General features: G+C 40.7%; 1 protein-coding gene across 1 annotated transcript in view; it reads left to right on the forward strand.

Moving 5' to 3' along the window:
- Positions 1-1,026: 1,026 nt before the first annotated feature.
- The window catches only part of RELN (reelin), a 455,527-nt gene continuing 431,565 nt past the window's right edge, over positions 1,027-24,988 (forward strand). Inside the window, exon 1 of the mRNA XM_077807865.1 lies at positions 1,027-1,270. Within this exon, the coding sequence (XP_077663991.1) occupies positions 1,027-1,270 (244 nt within the window). The remainder of the gene's footprint in view (positions 1,271-24,988) is intronic.

Consider the following 24,988-nt stretch of genomic DNA (forward strand, 5'->3'; position numbering starts at 1 on the left):
CAAAACTGCTGGCAGGTACGCTCTCCTTTCCAATTACATCATGTCACTAATGCTCACAGTGGCTGTATCTGGGCACTGGTTGGGATCCAACTGTGGGGTGGGAAGATGCATTAAAGCCTGGCAGGTCTACTCCCATCTCCTGATGCTCTGGTCCTTCTGCCAACCCATCCTCTGTTAAAAATGTATGTTTTTATGCAGTATTCCTGTAGCCAGCGCTTCATGTCCAGCCGCTCATTTCCCCCTGCAGTCCCTGTTGCACTTACTCCTTTGGCCATGGCTCCCTCTTTCCTTTCCATTACATAGGTCAGGGCTGAAATATACATTACAACCCAAATGTACCATCCCCATAAACGCTTCTGCTCACAAGAAACGGCTCTTTCCCCTAGATCACGAACTCTCCTTTCTGGGTGATAGTACCAAGGTGCCAACCCCACTTTTTTTTAAATAATTTTAGCAAATGTCACAAGCCCAGGGGACCAGGAGGAGGGAGCAGCCAATACAGACAAAGACAGAGCAAACGGGCTCTGCCTAACTCTCCCAACCAGCCCCTGCCCGTCTCCTCTTCATTCGCAACAACAACAAAAAGGGGGAGGGATTTCCCCCCTCCCTTCTGCCCAGCCACCCGGGGAAATAAATTATTTCCAGCCCCTGCGTTTTCTGCCTCGTCTCCCCCCCTCGCCTGTCACTGACACCCTGAGGGGCGGCCGAGGCAGGCGCTCGCCCGGCTCCCACCAGGTTGCCCGAGAGCGGGCGGGGAGCGGCGCGCCGAAGGTGCGGGGACTGAGGCGGCGGGCAGAGCGGGGCGGCTGCTCCCCGACCCCCGGCCCCGGGGGAGTCCGCGCAGCAGCCCACAGCCGGCCGGCGGCTCCTCCCCAGCTGCCAAACTTCCCGGGCGGCCGCCGCGCAAACTTTTGTTTTTGTTTTTTTGTTTTGTTTTTTTGCCGGCTGGGTTTGGGGTCGGCTGCTCCCCGCCTTCGCCGGCGCTGCCCTGCAGGAGCGTGCGGGGCGGGCAGCCGCGGCAGCAGCATGGAGCGGAGGCAGCCGGCGCCGCCGGGCTTCCCTCGCGGGTGGACTGTGCTGGTGGCGGTGCTGGGGCTGATGCTCCCCGGGCGCCAGGGGGCGGCGGGCTACTACCCCCGCTTCTCGCCCTTCTTCTTCCTCTGCACCCACCACGGGGAGCTGGCCGGGGACGGGGAGCAGGGAGAGGTGCTCGTGTCGCTCCAGCTCGCGGGGAACCCCACCTTCTACGTACCTGGCCAGGAGTATCACGGTAGGTGCCCGCGCCTGTTCCCGCTCCCCCACTCGCCTTCTCCGCTGGGGGGCGGGGAGGGGGGGGGGCTCCTGGCCCCTGGGGGCGGCGGGGAGAGGGGGAAAGTCGGGGACTTGCCGCCAGCGAGGGAGCCCGCTGGGCGACTCGCCTCGTCCGCGGAGTTCCCTGGGCGGGGTGTGCGGGTGAAAGTTGGTTGAAATGTGCATAAGGAATGATTGATCTGGGCTGGGGAAGCCAAAGGAATCTCCTTTCTCACCCCCCCCCCAATCATCTGCTTCCACCTCTAAATGCTCATTGCTTTCCCCAGACAGATCAAATATATACCCCCCACTCCTCTCTCTAGTTCTGTTATCTATCAGCTGATAATATTGGGATAGGCTATTTACCTGCCAGAGCTTTTGTGTGGCGAGGAATCTCTTCAGAACATCACTGGGACACTTTACATACTTGGTCCTTGGATTTGTAACATTGCCGTCTTTTATATATATATAGTGTTGCTTGCAGGTCCAGCCGCAGGGAATTACATGGCTTGCTGGAAAAGTTCACATTGTTGAATGACCCACAGTGGTCTCACATTTTCATGCAATATTAGCCCCCCCATCATAATTCTCCTGATGTTCGGTGGTGTTAAACAACTCCATATACCTATTGGAAAATTCCACTGTTTTCTTGTAGGGATTTATTTTCAAATGTCAGTATTTTTTTAGATGTTAACATCAGAACTCTACATTCCGTGTTAGACCAAGATGAAATATCGCAACAACAACAACAAAAATTAGCTGGTACCGATATTTCAAACTATCAACCTATTAATTTAATAAAACCGAAAATGTGGGCAGAGGTTGTGTGTTTTACAGGACATATGTATAAAGAGAGAGCCTGCTGGCTAGTTCCCTGCCATAGAGATTTAAGTACTTAACACTAAGCTATTTCATGGATTTAATGAGGACTTCAAGAACATCAAAATATTCTAGACCTATCCTGATAATTTAGTAGGGCCTGCAGGTGTTTTCAGTCTTTGCTATTTGTACTAACTGTGACATGAAAGGAAAATAAGTGATTACTTATAGAGTTTGTATGTCATTTCTGATGTAAATTATGAAGACAAATTAATCCTTGAGGGCTCCCTTCTACTTTGTTCCATTGTCAAAAATATAGTAGCCTAAAGAAGTGAATTTTAGTTTATCTGTATTTGAATACAACTTCTCTGGATTACATCTGTGTTGTAAAACTGCCTGGGCATTCTGGTCCCCATCTCTTAGGAAACACAGCTGCTTTTTAATGGAAATTCTGGTTCTGCTCATTCATTTAAGTCCTGATCCAGAGCTCACTGAAATCAGTGGAAGTCTTTCCATTGACTCAAGTGATCTTTGTGTCAGACCTCTCCCGAACAGAGCCAACACTAGGCATAAGCATGCTAAGCAATTGATTAGGGCCCTGAGCAGCAAAAGGGGCCCCTCTCCTCTATTCACTTTTTTAATACATGTTGTGTGTGGGGGTGAGGGGTGGAGGGGCTCCCCAAAATATTCCTGTTTAGGGCCCGCAATGGGCTAGAATGGTCTCTGCTCTTGAGTAAACTGTAGTCCCTTTCCTTGATATACGTGCACTGAAAGAGCTGATAGGTGCCATTTGGAGGTCACCAGTATCTTTCATTGATTAATCAGCCAATACGATTGTGACACAGGCTTGACATGATGGGTGATTGAGCTTTGTCACTCAATATGACCCCAGGAAGGGGATTTATCTATAAGGGCCAAAAGTGAGAGTGTTAGGTCAAATGTTTACAGCTTGTCTTGAAGACGGAGCAATCAAGTTTTATTGGGAAATCATGCACTGTCATGATGAATAACTTCATTTTTCTAACTGCCCAAACTGAAGAGAGTTAACAGATGTAAGTAAATTATCCATTCGTGCAAAATCTTTACTTCCCTGATTTAATACTGTTTATCACCTTGCTGACTTCCCCACCACATATACATATGTTTTAGCTCCTGTGAAATAGTGTATTTGCTTTTGGTTTTTCCCATAAAGTGACTATGTAAACTAGTAATGGTATAATTTAATGGTATTATAATAATTTCTTTATACAAGAGGTCTGTATGTGTAGAACCTTTAAAATCCATAGTCACTGTACGTTATTTAGGAGGCATTCACTACATCTCCTTCTCTCTCTTTGTATCCTTAGGTAGTATTTCACAACTTCAGAACAAAAGCTAATTTTAGAATACATTTTAAAAAGTAAGGAAATTAAAAGTAAAAACTTAAACCACCTTGTTAAGAGAAAGATATAACAGCACTTGGTTAAAGATGGAATTAAACTCTTAACTTTGAATTATCTGATTATTATTCTATCTCAAAAATTTAGTTTTATGTAAGCATTTTTGTGTCAATGTTCTTGGTTTTTTAAAAAACTGGATTAAAAGATGTTATAATGTTTTTACTTTATTAATTACTAAACCTCCAAGGGAGTTCCAGTCTTTACTTTTTAAGATAGACAATGTGCTTTTGATCCAATTGCTAAAAATCTTATAGAGCTTTCTTTAAAAAATAGTTTGAGGCCCACATGTAGTAAACTGCATGTGTAAAAGATGCATACTTAGCCATATTTATATTTTCTCCATCATCTCCAATCTACATCATATATTAAAAATCCAATTTTAGGTTTTAAAAGTTAATGATAAAACTAGGAGAAAAGAAGTTTAAAAGAACACATTTGTTTCAGAAACTCTTAAATACTGTTTGTTTTTCTTCCCCCCAAAAATACATAACTAAAACTTCTTATTCCATGGCTAACACCTTATTTTCCAGGTCTCAGCCTGAAGTCAATGTTTAGACCTAAGCGTGTAACCTTTGAAAAATGTGTTTTATCCTAAACGTGGTGAAAGCACTCTTGAGTATGACTGCCTGTTGTGTGGATTCCAAGGCATTAGGTGACCAGGGATTGGACATGTTATGGAGCTGACAGTTTTAGTCTCCTAGATAGAGACTTAGGGGAGGTGCAAATTTTGTGCTGCTTTGCTCATGCTCTCTCCATAGATGTCAGTGTAGAGCAGCATCACAGCCTCAGAGGAGCATGTTGTTCCTCTTGCCTTTGGGGCTTGTGCTGTTATTTGTGTTTTGGATTGCAAAGGGAGGGGAGAAATTATCCCCCAGGAACAAAAAAATCCAAATCAGAGGAGGGTCCTTAAATTAGGCAGGTATGGCTTTGCCTTTGGTGTTTTGAGTTAGAAACAATGTGATCTTTATCAACTGCTATAACTGGTTTCTGAACACACCCTTACATGTCATTTTTGCGTACCCACTTTCAGATGTTGCCAAGCTCCTGTGAATTTTGGACAATGGCCTGTATTTATCCTGATGAGTGATTGCAGGGGCTCAGGAGATGTGTAAGCATTAGATCCAGACCAAAAATAATGCTTTTGGTTCTGATTCTCAGCTGCCTTGCACGTTGTGTAGGCATTTGTGTCCAGACTTTCAAAAGTGCTCAGCATCTACAACCAGGGCCCAGTTTTCACCAGACACCAATATATATATACGTGGCTAGATTTTCAACATAGCTCAGTAAATTATGTGCTTAGCCCTTTGAAAATTTGGACATAGGTGTCACAGTGAGAGTTACTGGGTGATGAGCTCTTTTGAAAATCTGGCCCTTGCAGCCTGATCTAAAGGCCACTGAAGTCAGTGGGAAGACTCAGATCGGGCCCTTATATGTGTGCAGAAGGGATATAAAATGCAGCTAAATAGGGTTCCCAACCCTCCAGGCTTGTCCTGGAGTCTCCAGGAATTAAAAATTAATCTTTCATTAAAGATTATGTCATGTAATAAAATCTCTGTGAATACATCCAACCAAAATTGACAACCCTAAATCAGAGTGATAATGTTTTACAATCGCTTTGCACTGGTGTAAATGAGTACACAAGGTGCAAGACAATGAGAGTCAGGTCATTGAATATGCCTTTTGTTAGGCCCACTTCAGTTGTATCATCACACATAATTTATTAACTCTGGCTTTATTCTCAATGTTTTGATTGAACTTTAAATTGTAGGTTGACTCATTGGATCAGATTCAGACCGAGTGCAAGCAACTGCTGCTTCTTTTAATTCAGTCCTTGAAGTTGAAATTTGGTGCAGTAATTTTAAATTCACAAAGAATTTTAAAGTATCTTTTCATACTATCATAGTAGGGAACAATACATGAATCAGTATTCTAAGAGCTAATCCTATTCTAATGAGTACAGAACAAAGTACATACAAATGATCTTGAATAAATCATTAGTTTATATAGCAATAGTTCCGAGAAAATTATACGTTTTTGTAAAATAATCTTATACAATATTTCCAACTTGTACAGCTTGTTTTTTTCATTTTTGGTACACTAATTCAGTGCTCACTGTTAGGAAAAGAAAGGGAAAGGTACTAATTGCTCTGCTGTATGCGGTCCCTGTATCACATCTGAAACATGTTTGTGTTATACACAACACGTACACAGACAATTATTTTAATTATTCTTTTAACAAACACAGTACATTAAGAAAATAAATTAATACAATCTGAAGAAATCACATGGGACAATTCTGTTTTTAAACAATATGTTTAACGTTACTGTAAAATGCAAATACACTGTGTGTCACCATTTGTAATGTAAAAAATATCCTTTAAAACTTCTCTCGTAAGGAAACAAAAATAGTGGATTTTCAGATGCACTACTGATGTAGAATACAAAGTGAGTTTTAAATATGTGGCAATTATTAAGGACAGGTGATTAAAAATAGTTTACTAAAATATCATAAATATGGTAGGCCAAATTCAGAGAGGAGTGTAATCTGGTGAAACCCACATGCCAAGTGACTGGAAGAGAGGAATGTAGCAGGAGAAGCAAGTAAGAAAGGGTGTAAGAAAGTGTATATTTATTAAAGTGACCCCATTCTTTTACTTATAGTTCATACTCTTACAGCTTGCTCTGGCTTGTCAGTGTGTAAGTAATACCAACTTAGAGCCTTGTAGATTCATATACCTGCTTTTACCCATTTGCCCATCTCACACCACCTTATGCATTGAGAGAGAAAAAACAGTCTTGTGATCAAGAAAATGAACTGGGAATCAGGCAATTATGACTGCAGCCACAGGCTTCCTGTGTGACCTTGTGGAAATTGCTTGATCACTCTGTGCCTCTGTATCTCATCTGTAAATTGGGAGGTAATAATACCTTTCTGTCTCACAGGGATGTTTTGAAGCTAAATTCTTTAATGTTTGTGATCTGCTCAGATACTCTGATGATGAGAATTATACAAAAATGCCTCAAAATACATGATTAAAAATCCCTAAAAACCACCTCTGAATATGGCCCTGTCTCTGGAATCAATAAATATTTTTTTAAAGTAATTCCTTATTGAATAAAGAGAACTTTAGAATATCTCCTGTTCTTATATGTGATTAATTTTATTTGCTTTGGCAGATATTTTTTCTTTCTTTAGCTTATTTTATGCTTAATTAAGGCCTTGAATTGGCAAAGCAATTAAGCATGTACTTAAGTCCATCCCTACTCAGTAAACCTTGTATGTACTTGCTTAACTTTAAGCACATGCTTACTTCCTGGTGAAACACTGGCACTTAAACATGTGCTTAAGTGCTTTGCTGAATCAGGCCCAACTGATTTTCTACTGGCATGTTGGTAAATGATACTGATCTTTCTTTATATAATTTATATTCCTCCTGGGCCTTCTAATGTCATCTGCAAAATGGGATAATATTTCTTCAGCATCTTATTCAGAACATTTAACTTAAATTTAGATCTCTATGGCAATTCCTGTATTACTTTATTACCAGTCTATCGTATAATCAATTTCCATTCATCATCATACCAATTTTTGTGCAATTGTATAACGGAGATAGGCAGATGGGTGGAAATACATATATACAATCTGTACCTTAGATAGTTATTTTCATTGCACAATTATATTAAATGTTTTTAAAGATACAAAATCTAGAAATGAACATTTGTAGTGTAATTTTATAAATAATGCTAACAAGATAGTTTAATACAATCTTATTTTTTCACTTTTCAACAACATTTTTTTGCTGCCCTTAACTCAAAAGTGCCTATTTTTCCCAACGTTTGCTTAATCTTTAGATCTCTTAAAAGCAGCATCCAACTGTTTTCGCATGACTGATGTCAAACTGACATGTGAAAGCTCTAATTCTACTCCTAAAATAGTTTTCTTTAATGAGACTTATGTTTCTATTCCACTTTCTATAGTTATCTTTTTCCAGAGCTGGTCAAACTTCTAAAAGTCTCTTCTAACGTTATCAGTTTCCATCAATGACTGTTGCTATTCTTAGATGTACTCTATATTGTCAGGAACTATTCCTTTGTTAGGTACTGAAAAACTATGTCCAGTAGTAGGTAAGTTCTTATAAAATGTTCCTGAAAATCTAACCCTTTTCCCCTTCATTGGTCAACCACATAACTTGTAAAAATAAATAATGTGGTTTAGTATCTCTTTATTTCAGCACTCTTTGTTTTATTCTTAAGGGGAATGGATCATTTTGTTACCCATTTTGTATAGTGCCTATTCTTATAGTAAATTCTTATTTATTTGTTTATTTTTGAGATGGTTATAAAAAACCAAAAATAATATGATGGACTCCGTAGCGAGAGGGTAACAGAAAGAAAATGATTGGGGGAAAAGGAGCTATATGAGGTACAAGGGTGTAACAGTGTGACACAGCATCAGTTACAACCATTGTTTTCGATAAGCATATTCAATTATTCAAATAATCTAAAGGGCTCATTGGAATATCCAGGAATAAAGTGTGGGGTGCAATATCCGTGGGTTTGTTTTGGTGAAAGTGAGGACAAATTTCCAAATTTGCTTCCATTTCAAATTTTGCCAGACTGTTCTCTTTAAAGCTTCCATTTCATTCATTCATTCATTTATACCAGTGTTTGGTCTGAGAAAGACTGAAGAGTTCCACCTTTTAGAAGTATCAGTTTCTTCTAAGTTAAAGAGGCATGTAGAATCTGTTGGTCTCAGGAGTCCAGTTAGGCACAGGGATGCAAAGGCTGGAGGGTGGTGGCAGAGAAGAGAAAAGTAATAAGAATAAGGAAAATGTTAGTGGTCAGATCTCTTCTCTCTCCCCTATTTTAAAAAATCTCCACAGTAGTGGGACACTTCCACAGGACATATAAAAGGAATCCTTCTGAGCTCAGCGTTGGCAAAATACATCTGATCTACCAATGTTCACAGAATGCATCCTACTGAGATTCCATTGTAGTCAGAATATATTCTCTTGAATAAACTGGATATGGAGATATAAAATGATTTCTTAATATTCTGCTCTATTCTCTATATAGTCTATATTATGAGTTTGTCATATTTTAGCTTCAGGACATATTTTAAGGCCCATCTCTTCTCTTAAGTTTGTGCCTGATTGGGTTGTTATGGTCTTAGTATAGAGCTGAATGATGTGTGAGTCTTTTAATTTTGAAATTATTGTATAACTCCAAGACCAAATGATGAAAGCCTTTGTAAATTAAAAATAAAGATCTGCTTTTGAGATCCAGATCCCAAATCGAACAATGCCAGACTTATTTCTATGAAGTTCATAAGAAAAACATAGACAGCATTACTGCTGACAGCCTTTTACAGACAGTGTTTCACTAGAGGAGATTTAAAACTGTAAGGAGTGCAGCTACCACCATTTTTAATTCTGGGTCCAAATATGTGGTCAGCAGATGGCTCATTTATAGATATTGTCAGACTTGGGTTTTGTGGAGGTTCAAGGTCCAAACAGACCCAAGTGATTCATTCTTACAAATTTGCAAGAGAGGCATAATACCCTTTAAATTCTTTCCTCCCATCATCAGACGGTTGCCTCCTCCTGTAAGGAAGGCTGCATTGTCCCACATTACAGAAATCAGAATCAGCATATAGAAATGGATTGTATATTAAAGCTGGGGTGCCAAAATGATTGCGGGAGAGGAGAATTATTATTGTTTGTATTAAGACAGTACTCAGTATATACCAGGTGCTGTATACACAGAGAGGAAAATATTATTCCTGCCTCAAAGAAGTCTAAGACCCAGATCATGCACTGAGGTTTGTGTGGCTGCAAAGGCCCTCCCACATAGAACTCATTGCGTTATTGAAACCTGTCACACACCGAGGTGTAGGCGGTGCGACCTAGTGGTCAGAGCAGGAGTTTTACTGGTGGTAGGAGCAGAATCAGAGGACAGAACTGGAGGTATGGTCAGCAGGCAAAGCCAATGGTCAGAGCATGGGGAGTCAGGAACCAGAATAGAACCAAAGGGCAGAGCTGGAGTTGTGGTCAGGAGACAAGCCAGTGGTCAGAACTAGGAGTTAGGAATCAGGAGTTCAGAGGTAGGCAGAGACTAGGGCTGGAGTGGAGTAGGCAAAGAGGGTGGAGAAAGGGCTGGGCAGTGGAACTCTTGGCGTGGAATGCATTGAACAGCCACCGTGCTGCTCTTGCTAGGGCTTAAATGGGGACCTGTTGGTCCTTCTGACCAATCAGGGAGCACAGTCAGTTAGTGAGGGTTTATTGGGCTCTACCAAATTCATTGCGTTGCTAGGCAATGAAGCCCACAGACAGCTGAGTTCTTGATGGTACCTCCCTCCTCCAGGGTTCCTCCCAGGGACCCTCAGTAGGGGAAGGAGTTGTCAACAAATGGTTTAAGGAGAGAAACATGAAAGATGGGGCAAATCTTGAGGGATTCTGGGAGTTGAAGCTTGCAGACCACTGGGTATATTTGTTCAGTGATCTGAAAAGACCCAGGTATTGGTGGTCACGTTTGGCTGAAGGATGGTCTGTTCTCAGTTTTTAAGTCAAACCTTATCCCCTACTGAAAGGTTAGGGGCAACTTGTCACTTTTGATTGGTGTAGTGCTTATGTGTTTTTTTTTAGCAGCAAGTAAATGTTCTTTGAGTTCCTGGTGTGTTTCCTGAAGATGGTGGACCAGGTTTCTTCATACGGGCACAGCAGCCATCTGACCTAACATAGTTTTTAACATCAGTTCATAGGATTGGCCACCAGAAGTACCTAGCAATCAGGATCCAGGTTTTAAATTGGCCGAAATGTCCCACTGTGGGCATGTCATGGCACAACCATAGCGCCTGAAGCTGCCCTTGGGAATGTAGAGATGATCCCCGTGATAAAGGATGTCTTGTTGTAGATGAAACTTTAAATTTGGGGAAGCACTGTTGGTTCTTAGAGTTTGGGGCTAGTGCATATTTGGTGATGTACCTGACATCCTGCTGGAGGGTGCGGAGAGCAGCTTCTACAGTATGTTCTTAGGGCTATCAAAAATACTTGCGGTTGTCCATACAAAACTCTCAAAATGTTCAAGGAGCGGACTGGACCATTTAGGAGCAAGGATGCCCACTTGAGGACCTCTCTGGTGAGCAGGCTAAGTACTAAGCCGACTCAGGACCAATCCATGGGGTAAGACTGTGGCCGCAGAATGAAGTGGAGATGACATTGGTTAAGAAATCCATAAAATATGGCATGATCCCCATCAAATTTATTGGGTAGGGCCAGCTTGGGTTCATGGACAGTGGATGTGAGAGGTGTGGGGGACAGAAAATGCGGTCTGGGCTTGTACCTGGGCCTGGAGTGCTGCATCTGCTCATGATGAAGTTCCTGCAGGACCCCAGCACGTCTGAGAAGGTGGTTTGGGCTCCTGTTTGGGCTGTTCTGAAAGGGAGCTCCAGGGCCTGGGCAAAGTCCCTACTATTTTCCAGTGGGCTGCTCAAACTGTCACACACTGAGTTGTAGGCAGTGCAAGCTAGTGGTTGGCCTAGTGGTTGGAGCAGAATCAGAGGACAGAACCAGTGGCGTAGTCAGGAGGCAAGCCAATGGCTGGAGCCAGGGGGACTGAGCCTGGAGGTAGCTGAGTTTCTGACAAAACCTAGGAAGACAAGCAATATGTAAAGGATGGTGGAGAAGGATATAATTAAAATATCCACACAATTCTTATGTATTTGTTTTTAATATAAATATTTACATACATTTTATACATCAGATCTATATATTTCAAATTGATAAAAGGACAGACTTTTACACAACATAATATAGCTGTGGAACTCATTGCCAGAAGATATCAATGGGATCAAAAGTTTAGCAGGATTGAGAAAGGATCAGACAATTATAAGGATAATGAAAATTGTAACTGTTATGTTATATACCATAGGATAAAAATATACATATTTAACATGATATATAAATCCTTGTGCTTCAGGTCATAAGCCAACTGCTGACTGTCTTGTGGGCAGGTTTTTCCTTTATGATTTTTCTTTTTTCTTCTTGTACTTTCCTCTGCAGCATTGTGCATTGGCCATTCTTGGAGACAGTATAACAGACTAGATGGACTACTGGACTGATTTGGTATAGCAAGTCCTATGTTCCTATTATTGTTAGCTTTTTGGAAATAAATTGTAGCTATTTATCTCTTTCCCCTTATTTTGTGAAGACTGCTTTATTAATAGCAGAATATGCTAGCATGTAGAATAGAGTCTAATGTGACCACCTTTGAAACACACTAAGTAGTCTAAGGGTTTGTCTGCACTGACTAGCAATACTCACTAGGGCTGGGATTTCTAAAGCACACTAACAGGTCGTGCTTGGAATGGTCCATGTAGACTCTGTTGATGTGCAATAAAAGTTCCCTAGTGAGCACCAGCAGGGGCTACATGGACTAAATAATATGCCACACATTAATGAGCTGTAGTGTACATTATCTCACTATGTAGACAAGCCCTAAGAGGAAGCCAAATACGTGATGCTTACTCCTGAACCACTTTCAGGATTAATTTAGTGGCAGCAGAATCCTAATTTATTTTACCTCCTATTGAAACAGATTTACCAAATTAAGCAGGGATCAGACATTGACTGAATGCCATGTAACTTTCTGTATTTGATCATATATTTCCTCAGTCTGCATTTTTAAATGCCATGGTTTTGAAATACTGTGTCATTATTTGCATATCACTTATTATCATATCACTTTAATTCTGATAAAAGACAAGGTAAAAAATGAGGGATGCTTCCACATTTACCTTTTATTTATTATGTCAGGGTCATGCCCTGGGACGGACCACCAGGTTTGTCATGGCTCTGTTAGTTATATAACCAGGAAAGAAAACAACACTATCTTACCTTCTAGAACATACGATCTTCCTTAATGATCCTAGAGTTGCTATGAGAATTCCAATAGCCTCTGATGAAAGTTTCAATCTTTTTTACATGCTTCCTTTATTTTGTTAACATTTCCTGCTTTCTCATAATGCATAAAGTTGTACAGTGTATAAATGTGTATCTGGAATATTTATTTTATTCCAACTTTTTCCAGTTGTCCCTAGCCAATGGTCTAGGCAAATGGCAAACACTTACAATGCAACATTTAAAATCTGTATAATCACAAAGAATAGACTGCCTGTGAAAGAGACCTTCCCAGTCTCTAGGAAGACTCCCTCTCATCAATCCCTCCTCCAGTCCTTAGTCTCCATCCCTTCCCTAGAAAAATCCTAGAAGAATGGGGAAATCTTACAGAGTGTCCTGCAGGTCACCAAATCCAGTCTCCTTATAGTAATATCAGTCCCCCGGGAATATGGAGAGAATAATATCTATGAGTCCATAGTTTTCATTTCCTTAATCATTATCTTCTCCCAGTCTTTTAAAACAGGAACATATGATGGAGCAGGTCCTCAGCTGATATAAACTGGCATAGCAATAATGGGAACTGAAGATCTGGCCCATGATATTTCTGAACAAAAGGAGGCTAATAAATCCGTCTGATCCATTCCTCCTTTGAAATAGTAGCTTTACCTTATAATGTTTTTTCTTAACAGTTGTTTAGTTCCTATATGAAAAATATATTTGCACTACTTCTTTCTATCTCTACTGTATTAATTCAGTAGCGCTTACCATCATTTTTTATTTCCTAAAATAATGTCTGTCAAGGTATTTATCGCCGATTTTCTTTTAGTGACTCTATGTAGTGTATCCTTAACTCAATTTGAATATTCTAGGAATTACCCTGTTCTCTACATATCTATTACAATGGGTAGGTATGTCAGCTCTTTGCAGCTTGAGGTCAGAACCAGACCTGGCAGTAGGAGAAGGCTTCCCTCCTCCCTCCAGAGTTCTTTCCTGTGTATCTGCATTCCCAGCAGACCTCCGTGCAGCAGAGCTTTTCTGAGGGAAATTCCAAACTTTGATTTCAAATTTCTGACTAACAGTTCAGCTCAATGTGTCTGTCCAATTACCAGCCATTTCCAATTCCCGGCTATTTATTCCCAGTCATTATTTCCTATCCGTTAAAAAGTTACTGAACAATAAGAGGACCTTCTCTCTTGTCCCATGACTGACTATTTTGCTTAAGAACCTTTGGTGAGGACCTTAAAGGCTTTCTGAAAGTCCAAGTACACTATATCCATTGGATCATCCATGTCCACATGTTTGTTGATCCCATTAAAGAATTCTAGTAGATTGGTGAGGCATGATTTCCCTTTACAAAACCATGTTGACTCTTCCCAACATTGTGTTCATCAATGTCTGAAAATTCTGTTCTTTACTGTAGTTTAAACCAATTCGCCTGCTACTGAAGTTAGGCTTACCAGCCTGTAGTTGCCAGGATTGCCTCTGGAGCCTTTTTCAAAAATAGGTGTCACAGTAGTTATCTGCTAATCATCTGGTACAGAGGCTGATTTAAGTGGCAGCTTACATACAATAGTCTGTGGTTCTGCAATTTCATATTTGAGTTCCTTTGGAACTCTTGAGTGAATACCATCTGTTCCAGGGGACTTATTAGTGTTTAATTTATCAATTTATTCCAAAAATCTCCTCTATTGACACTTCAATCTGGGACAGTTCCTCAAATTTATCATCTAAAAAGAATAGCTTAGATGTGGGAAGCTCCCTCACATCCTCACCATTGAAGATGCAAGCAAAGATTTAATTCAGCTTCTTTTCAACAGCGTTGTCTTCCTTGAGTGCCCCTTTAGCACCTTGATCATCCAGTGGCCCCACTGATCATTTGGCAGTCTTCCTGCTTCTGATGCAAATTCAGTGGGGTTCCACTGGGGTCAGTCCTGGGTCTGGTATGATTCAATATTTTAATTAATGACTTGGATAATGGAGTGGAGATTATGCTTATAAAATTTGCAGATAACACCAAGTTGCAAGGAGTTGCAAGCACTTTGGAGGACAGGATTAGAATTCAAAATGACCTTGACAAATTGGAGAATTGGTCTGAATTCAACAAGATGAAATTCAATAAAAATAAATGCAAGGTACTTCACTGAGGTAGGAAAAATCAAATGCACAACTACAAAATGGGAAATAACTAGGTAGGTGGTAGTGCTGCTGAAAAGGATTGTGGGGTTATAATGGATCCCAAACTGAATATGAGTCAACAATGTGATGCAGTTGCAAAAAAGACTAATATCATTCTGGGGTGCATTAACAGGATTGCCATATTTAAAACATGGGAGGTAATTGTCCCACTGTACTCGGCACTGGTGAGGCCTCAGCTGGAGCACTGTGACCAATTCTGGACACCACACTGTAGGAAAGATGTGGACAAATAGGAGAGAGTCCAGAGGAGAGCAAAAAAATGATACATGGTTTAGAAAACCTGACCTATGAGAAAAGGTTAATTAAACTGGGCATGTTTAGTTCTGAGAAATAAAGACTGAGGGAGAACCTGAAAACAGTCTCCAAATCCATTAAGATCTCTTATAAAGAGGATGGTGATGAATTGTTTTCCATGTCCACTGAAGATAGGACAAAAAGTAATGGGCTATATCTGCAGCAAGGGAGATTTAAGTTAGATATTAGGAAAAGCTTTCTAACTATAAGTGTAGTTAAACTCTGGAATAGGCCTTCAAGGAAGATTGTGGAATCCCCATTATTGGAGGATTTAAGAACAGGTTGGACAAACACATGTCAGGGATGGTCTAAATGTTCTTGGTGTTGCCACAGTGCTGGAGGCTGGACTTGATGTCTTCTCAAGGTCCCTTCCAGCCCTACATTTCTGTATTTTTATGAAATAATGAAAGTATAATTTGACTCCCTCTACATGCTTTCACAAGCAATGCCAATGTGGCTGCACGCTTTGTAACCCTGAGCCCTCTCAATCCCATATCCAAAAGTTTCTCTCTGAAAAAGATAGTGACACACAAATCTGTTTCATGAAGGTATATGTGGCATTCATCACTGAGATTAGACACACTGGCAAATCAGTTCTCAGCTTTCTTAGTACTATAGTGGGAAACTATGGAAAGCTGAAGCTATTCACGGAGTCATTGGAAAAGTAGATTTGCAATACTGGCTCCTGCCAGACACTATAGAAAGGAAGACAAATCAGATGGGAAGTTGAAGCAGTCCCTGAAGTACAAGAGAGAATTGGAAGTGGAACAAATCCAGGGTGCTCAGGTAAGATCAGTAAGTTGGCCTCAATTGCCTCAGAGCAATTTATATGACCCTGAACCAGCCATACCTAGGGTTAGCCCCCAGTTGGTGCCAGCGTTTTAGTTTGGAAGAAAATGGCTACCTAGGTCAAAATGACGTGACTGGACATTGGCCAGAGGCGGTACTCTACACTGCTGTGCAAGAATCCCAGGGACAGTTTTGTCCTATTTCCAGGCTCAAGTAGCCCATGGAACTGCCAGTACATGCATGAAACCTACATCATCTACTTCATGTCAGAGTGATATAACCCATTCCCTATCAAAGGCTCAGAGAATGAGAAACAAATATAGCAGGGCTCCATTTGAAACATCTGAACAAGTTCCTAAAGGAAGCTTATCTTCACATTCCAGTTTAACCATTCCACAGGCCATTTCCCCACTTTGCATAAGTGGAGTCATTGCATTGGAGTCATTTGCATATGGTGGAGTCATTGTCCCCGTCCACTCCAACCCCAATTCCGATCATTACTTTCTGATCTGACAAATGCTCCCACGGTCTTTTTCAGCAGAACCTTGGTATTATTAATATTGGCTTTAAGAAGAAGTACAGACGGCATTTTGGGCTGTATAAGTAGGGGCATTGCCAGCAAATCGAGGGACGTGATCGTTCCCCTTTATTTGACATTGGTGAGGCCTCATCGGGAGTACTGTGTCCAGTTTTGGGCCCCACACTACAAGAAGGATGTGAAAAAATTGGAAAGAGTTCAGTGGAGGGCAACAAAAATGATTAGGGGACTGGAACACATGACTTATGAAGAGAGGCTGAGGGAATTGTGATTGTTTAGTCTGCAGAAGAGAAGAATGAGGGGGGATTTGATAGCTGCTTTCAACTACCTGAAAGGGGGTTCCAAAGAGGATGGATCTAGACTGTTCTCAGTGGTAGCAGATGACAGACCAAGGAGTAATGATCTCAAGTTGCAGTGGGGAGGTTTAGGTTGGATATTAGGAAAAACTTTTTCACTAGGAAGCACTGGATTGCGTTACCTAGGGTGGTGGTGGAGTCTCCTTCCTTAGAGGTTTTTAAGGTCAGGCTTGACAAAGCCCTGGCTGGGATGATTTAGTTGGGGATTGGTCCTGCTCTGAGCAGGGGGTTGGACTATTTGACCTCCTGAGGTCCCTTCCAAACCTGATATTCTATGATTCTATGAACTGAAAGAGGGTTTAGCTGCAATGAAGAAAGGGAAGGTGGCTGATGGAGATGGTATTCCAATCCCCTCCCCGAATTTTTTCATCAATTCGGTCCCAGAGGACTCCAATAGCTGGTGAAACTGTACACCAAAACCCAGAACCCGGATGCATCCCAAAAGCCTGGCGGGAGGCGATAGTCATTGCCATACTCAAACTGGGCAAACCGACTGATGACCCAGGGAGTTATTATCTGATATCACTCCTGTGCACTACCTAAAAACTCTTGGAATGTATCATTCTCTGGAGAATCAGTCCTCTTATTGAGTCAGTGATCCCTGAAGAACAAGTGGGATCCCAGCCTAAATGCAGTTGTTGTGACCAAGTTTTGGCCCTTGTAACACATATTGAGGCTGGATTCCAGAAGAAATTTAAAACCAGTGCAGCCTTTGTAGACCTTTCATCAGCCTATAATCCAGTCTGGATTAAAGGTCTGATGCTGAAGCTCGCAAGGATCAGTCCCTGCCACAAAAGACTATGCCTGCTAGGGATGATGCTGAGCAATAGGCAGCTATTTGTCCACTTGGCCAATGAACTCAGTTCGCCCCAGTTCCTTAACCATGGACTGCCAAAGGCTCAGTACTCATGCCGATGCTTTTCAACAAAGTCATGCAAATTTGCATATGCAGATGACCTTGCCCTGGCAACGCAAGTAGCCACCTTCAGCAACATCAAGTACAGCTTGAACAGGGACCTAAACACTGTGGAGAAATATTTCCAGAAATGGAGGCTCAAGTCAAATCCTCATAAAATAGTCACTGCATTCCATCTTGATAATAGGAATGCTATGCACACCCTGAAAGTGACCTTCTGTGGCAACACTGTGCGACATGACCCCACTCCGACCTATCTTGGAGTGAAGCTGGATCTCATGCTAACCTTCCACAACCCTCTGAAGAAGGTAGCTGCCAAGATGAAGACAAGGGTCAACCTGGTCCAGAAACTGGCAAGCACAAAATGGGGAGCATCAGCATCAATGTTACAAACATCAGCAGTGGCCCTTGTGTACCTCGTAGCTGACTACTGTGAATGGAACAGAAGTAGCCATGCTCGACTTGTTGTCCAACCAAACACTGGAAGGTGGAGCCCTCAAGTTGACCCCAACACCTTGACTGCCAGTGCTGTTGCATATTGCTCCCCTATCCATTGCCTCCACACTTCAGGAATTCCAGAGGGTCATGGAAAATGAACATCTTCCCATCTACCAAGACTATAACAATGTCCCTCACCACCACTTGAAGTCACGTAAGCCCTTTTGGACCCAAGCATTTAACCTTTAACAATGCAATTTCAATCCTGGAAAGCTGAACGGAATTCACAAGAAGTAACAAATAAGCACCTTGTGAAAGATCAGATGCAGAAGATCCATGACTTTGATCTCCCATGATGCTCATGGGCAACCCTAAATTGTATCCGCATAAACCATGGCAGATACGGATCCTTGCTGCACAAATGGAAAATTAAAGACTCTCCACTATGCGAGTGTGGTCACCCAGAACAGACCATGGAACATTTCACAACTCAATGCCTGATTCACAAATACGAAGGAGGCATCACAGCAAATACACTCAGCTACTCCAGATGCAAATATCTGGCTTAACCATCTAAATGTAAAATTATAGTTGTTGCTGTACATTTACATCAGCCATATGAAGAAGAAGGAGGAAGAAGAAAATTGTTTCCTATCTCTTCCTTAAAAATTCTGCTGATCAGGGCTCTGTACACAGAGAGGGAGCTGAAGCAAGCTCATAGAATGATACAGTTTCTGGAGTATCTTTGAACCATGATAAACAGATATATAGTATCAGGGAAGTCCATCTTAGATCTGAGCTGAGGATGAATCCTACTGGGTACAAGGTGTCATCTCAAAAGAATGTTAACAGAAGATGAAGAGGTCCACAAAGGAAAACAAGTGGTATGACAGAAACAAAACTCGAGTTCTTAGTGAAGTCTGCTGGAAATGCTGATCTCATAAACAGATGTCCTTCAGTGAACTAGAGTTCACGAGACCAATCCAGTAAATCCTGTTATCCCCACCACATCTCACTCTATCACGTTGTTTAGCAGAGGTCAAGGTCCCATTGTCTGTCATCATCTTCTGCAGCTGATGGATGCAAAGAATCAGATTTTTCAGAGGGATTCATCCGTTAGAACCAGCTAGAATGATTCTTATGGCAGATACTAGCTGGGAATAATGGAGCGGACTCATTCAGGTCCCACTTCTGTCCAGGGTATGGATACTAGTAGGAGAAAAAGCACAGCATCCACTGGGTAGAATATTGTGATTCATTGAGGTTTTGGAGCACTCCTCTTTCTATGGATAACAGACTTGCTCTAGTCATGACAGTCAAAGTGCCTGATAAGATTTCCCTAAAGGTAGGAAGAACACAATCAGCCCAATCTAGAGAGAAACTTGACTTCTGTCTAGGCAAAGTAAAGTTGGCTATCTGTCTGTGCACTGCTCCTCAAGAGGAAGATGGACACTGAATGCTGCATGGTGGAAGTTGGATTAAGCAGAGTGAAACTTGCACCGAGAAGTATCCTCCACTCTGTGAATTTGATGTTCTTGTGATTGACCTCTTTGCACCTGGAAACAGCAGTAAAGCACCCTGTGGCTTCTCCATGTGTCAGGACTGGAGATGCAAGGTAATATATAGTCTCTCATAAAGCTGCACAAGGTCTCTGGTATGTGCCTTCCCAGATTTCCCACTGCTCCCAGGACCATACAGAGATAGGAACTAGAGAGCTCCAGTGATACTCTTTGTCTTTTTGGCTGAAGAGGCGATGACTTTTTGGCTGAAGAGGCGATGACTGTCAGTCCAGATTAACTTAATTTTGACTCTTCTGATGTTTATACCTCACAGGGGAAGCCTGCTATTACAAAAAACAATCCTCATCCAGCAATAAACAGGTTCAAAATAGATTCTTGGATGAAGTGATTATTACCGTTATATACCCCAGAAGGAAGTCAACAAATAGAACTTATTCTACTGACAAAGGACATGGTACATGGTTTAGTACACGGTTTAACTACAAAATAATTAAGTGAAATGAAGGGCAAGCCTACACTACAAACTTTTGCTGAGGCAGTTAGTATATCACTGTGTGTGTCCACACTTGGCTCTTTGCTTCGGCGCTGGGTGTACTCACCAGGAGTGCTTGTTTCGATGCACATTGCGATGAACTGTTAGATAGTCTAGCAGTAAAAGCTTCTAACAGGTGCCAACTATGTTAGCATTTGAAATGGTCATACTTAATTTGAGTAGGCATGAATTCAAGCTTTTCTTTGTGCTTTTGTCTAGGTCAAGAATGCTGTGCATTAGTGTAGCCTGTGATAGATAACTTTGCAATTGGCTGAACAAGTATTTTAGGATCTGATTCTCCGCTGCCTTGTACTTTGTGTAGTCATTTACACCTGGACACACTGTATGCAAAGTGGGTGGGAAATGCTGCCAAATAAGACTTCATTGGAACAAGCTCTCCTGGTGTGTACACACAGTACCAAAGGAAAGAGCCAAATGTTCATGCGCACAAGCTATGTACTAACTGCACATATTTAACAACTACTTTGCACAACTGTAAAGACTACCGAGAGTGTCTTAATTGTAAATTTAGGGCTAGATTCTCATATCTTTACTCTCATACTTGACTAGTGTTTTGCTCCATGCGAGCTCCTATTGAAGACAATGGGTTATTGTTAGAGTAAACTGCTATTCATTGTGAATAAGGGTGTTAGAAACTACGCCTTTGATTCTGAAGAGCATATTAAAAGGTAGAGGCACGACAATGGGGTCCTGGTCCATGACTAGGGCTCCTAAATGCCACGATAATTCAAATAATAAATAATAATAAATGGCAATTAGGTGCTTAATTCCCATTAAAAGTCAACAGAAGTTGGCTGCTTAACTGCCATTTGTGCCTTTGAAAATCTCCCCATAATATCTGGGAGAAACACCAGATTTCTATGGATTAGAGTTGGATTTCTGCTACAGATTTGTAGTCTTTTTCGCTAAGGTATATAGCTGTTGATATGCATACAGGAAGATTAAGAAACATTGGGAAAACACACATTATGCTTTTAAAATAATAGTAAAAAAATCCTTTAATATGCTCCAATATAAAATTACTTAAATTTATCCAAATGACCAAATATGTAACTCTTAAGGAAAAAGTCCATTTTATCTGTTTTTTGTCCCTGGCATGGATACAAAGATATTGAGGGATGTAAACATTGTAATTTAAACATCTGTCATTTGTTCAAAGAGGAGTATCTTTTGTTGAGCTTATAAAGCCTATAAAATATTGTATTAATTAAAAACCTACGAACTGGCATTTTTTCATGGGAATATGGTAGGGAGGGAAAAAGTGTTTCTCTAAATGAAAGGAAGGTTTTTACATAATAACTATAAATGTCTTGAAAACATATGATTTGCTTTTAAATAAAATAAAGCGGCTTGCTGTTTCTGCAGAAATGAATTGGAGAAAGGGATTTATCCAGAGTAATTCAGTCAGATGCATGAAGAGATATGTCCATCACCACTATAATAATGGTTATTCCTTCTAAATATAAACTGATAATATTATATATTAGAGGCTTGATTATACCGTTAAGAAGATTAGTATATTTAAACTGAAAATAAAGGCTCATGTGCCCTAAATGTGAAACTAAAACAGGTGATCTTAGAATACAGCTGTAACACAATATTCAACCCTTTTGAACAAGGTATTTTCCCTTCAAAAATATGTGTGAGGAATAATCAATATATACTGTACCTGTGACTCTACAGGCAGCTGTAAAACTGACCTCTCGAGCTGTGATTTAAACAGTCTCAAAGTTATTGCGGGTATATTTTGTTAAGGTGTCCAAACAATTGCAATATCATGGCCATCTAGGGAATTCTGAGACTCATCCATGTTTTCTGTAGTTATCTAGGGACATAGTTATTATTAATTGCACACAGTCTGGAAGGCATCCTAAACAAGATGGTGAAAAAGACAGACAACGATGATGATGATGATGTTTCTGTGAATCAGATCCATACCTTTGAGATATTTCACAACTGCTACCGACTTTGAGGTCTTACAATGCTAATCTTGATTACTACAGCGCAAACTCTAATAAGAACATGATAGTTTGAATCTTTTTTATGGTATTGAATTTATGATACTGAGTTTAAGACTTTGTGCTTATATCATGAGGCTTGTTAGGTAGTGTTTAACATGTAGTCTTTTTCATGTTTATATTTTGAAAGTCTTACTCTTTATGTCATGTTATTTCTCGTCAATAAAGATTTTTATTATAGGCATGGGTGCACAGTTGCTCATTTTACAGTCACTTTTTTGATATATAGCACTTTTTGATTTATCTCTTTCTCTTGCTCCTGTTTAGACAGTCTACCTAATTCACAGCATCGCTTTACTGTCTTTATCTTTTAAATTTATAATCATGATAGTTTTAACCCATCTCAGAGTAGACCCCAGGATACCCTATCTCAGAGGGCTTATCTCCACTGCATAGTTAACTCAAGTTGAATTCAAGTGTTGCCTCCAATTCATGTCCCGTCTACACACAAAACCCCTTAACTCAAGAACGGGGGTGATTTTGACTCAAGTTGGTTGGGCTGTCAGAGGTTATAGGCAACAGCACAATAGATGAGCTGCTAACATGACCACTCTTCAGTATGGATGCAAACTAGCTCCACTCGCATGTGGCTGGTCCTTCAGAGCCTTCCCACAATTTCCCATCTGACCAAAAAGGGCAGAAGAGTTTTCCCCCAGTTCCCTGGGAAAGAATTAAGTAGCTCAGCATACTGCAATGCAAAGAACCATGGGATATGCTCTCAGAAGACTCAGGGCCACACATGAGTAAATACAGAGCCACTGTAGCCACAGCAACTTGAGTGTAATTTCACACTGTGGCCATTCTCAAGTTAGGCTAGCTTGAGAGAAGTAACTTAAGTTCTTCAGAGTAACAGCCGTGTTAGTCTGTATTCGCAAAAAGAAAAGGAGTACTTGTGGCATCTTAGAGACTAACCAATTTATTTGAGCATGAGCTTTCGTGAGCTACAGCTCACTTCATCAGATGCATACCGTGGAAACTGCAGCAGACTTTATATATACACAGAGAATATGAAACAATGGGAGGAGGTATTGTTTCATATTCTCTGTGTATATATAAAGTCTGCTGCAGTTTCCACGGTATGCATCTGATGAAGTGAGCTGTAGCTCACGAAAGCTCATGCTCAAATAAATTGGTTAGTCTCTAAGGTGCCACAAGTACTCCTTTTCTTTTTAAGTTCTTCAGTGCAGGGTAAATGTAATTCATTGTAGCCTGGTGGACCTGGTAATTCAGCCTGGGACAAATGATCAGTCAGGCCCCGTTCAGTTTCTAATTCTTGCTTCTAAGCTCTATTTATTCTTTAAAACAAAAAACAAAAACAAAAACAAAAAAGTAGGGTGCGTGGGAAAGTGAAGCTATAGTCCTGTTCTCAACTGGGATTGTGGGGTCTTCTTATCTCCCAGTAGCTTGATAGCCTGGACCTTCCCCAGCTTCAAGGAATCCACAGTGGCTTCTTGTCCTGAAGCCACAGGAAAGCATACTCTTGGCCCTCTCCTCATCACAGGCTCCCTCCTGGAGCTCTTGCCCTCTTTTATATACCCCAGCTAGGAAGCATCAGAGTCAATCACTAGATGCTATCAAGCTGTGTTGGATGATTCCCAGCACCTTCCTGCTGGGCTCCTCTCCATAGCAGGGCTGACTGCTCCCCAGCCCTTAAAGGGTCAGGCTGCCCTGTTATACTCAGGTATAGTCAAATAATTTTGAACTCTTCTCACTAGTCTACTGTAAACAATACTCTTAAAAAAAATAGCCCTTGCTGACTGTTACTTGCCTGCTATGGCTCCAATCCTGCAAACATTTAAGCATGTGCTTAATTTTACTCATGTGAATAATCCCATTCACTTGTAATGACCATAATGGTAAAATCCATTGTGTGCATTTAATGCTTGTTTTCCCGTTGTCCTAATGTTTCTTTCATTAGCACATGGAGACATTGTAGATGCTTACCATGAATGTCCTTCAGGTTCCTGTGTTGTGGTTTTCTTACACTGAATGTTTTGTGCTTGAGTCTATATTTTCCAGGAGTTTTCCTAGTTAGGTGCCTCAGGGCACTTTTTGAGCAAGGCACCCATTTTTTAAAAATACCTGCCGATAAGGTCATTTACTATAGCTCAGTCATTCTGGCAAGTAGGAAGAAAGCAAAGACAGTGAATAACACATAGAGGAGACACAATGGGGAAAACCGAGAGAATGCATTTCAAAGACTTAAGAGGAGAGGAGCAGAATCTGGTCCTGTGTCTAGACTTACTGTGTAAATGTGAAAGGAGAATTTTCACTTTGGTACCATGTCTGTCATTATCAATCTTTTTACTACACCTTTTTCTCCTGCTTTGTGGTTTCAGTCTCTTCAGTAATCTCTCTAAAGTATACTGTGATTTTGAAATATCTTATTCTATTTCTTTATTTGACCATTCTCCAGGTTACATTTTATCCTTTTATGCATTCCTTAATATTGTTTATTGCTATTTACTGTTGTTGTTCTTTACACTATCACAATCTAGTTCAATAATTTACACATTATCAGCTTTTTCAGTTTGCTTTGGACCTTCTGTAATTTCCTACGTTTGTTTCTCTCTGTCTTCAGTAGTATGAACATCTGTATAATGTTTTTAGCAGCCATTCATCTGTCCTGTACACTTACTGAGAAGTACTTCTACTGGATAAAAACATTCTCAGTTAATGTTGCATTATGGATTTAGTTTTCTTAATAATGCTGCTCAGTCATTTTGGATCTCAAACAGTAGATTGTTGGCTTCATAAGTTGATTTAAAGAGACGATTTAAATTCTTGTTAATCCATTTGTTGTTGCAGATGGACCTTGATGTGTTGGGAATAATCTGTCAAACCCCAAATGTCTGTTGACCCATTTATCTATAAAATCACTTCTCCCTTTATGTCCTGTCATGACATTTGTCTCTATCGGGAATA

Source organism: Eretmochelys imbricata, chromosome 1 (assembly GCF_965152235.1).
Source record: "Eretmochelys imbricata isolate rEreImb1 chromosome 1, rEreImb1.hap1, whole genome shotgun sequence".
Taxonomy (NCBI): domain Eukaryota; kingdom Metazoa; phylum Chordata; order Testudines; family Cheloniidae; genus Eretmochelys; species Eretmochelys imbricata.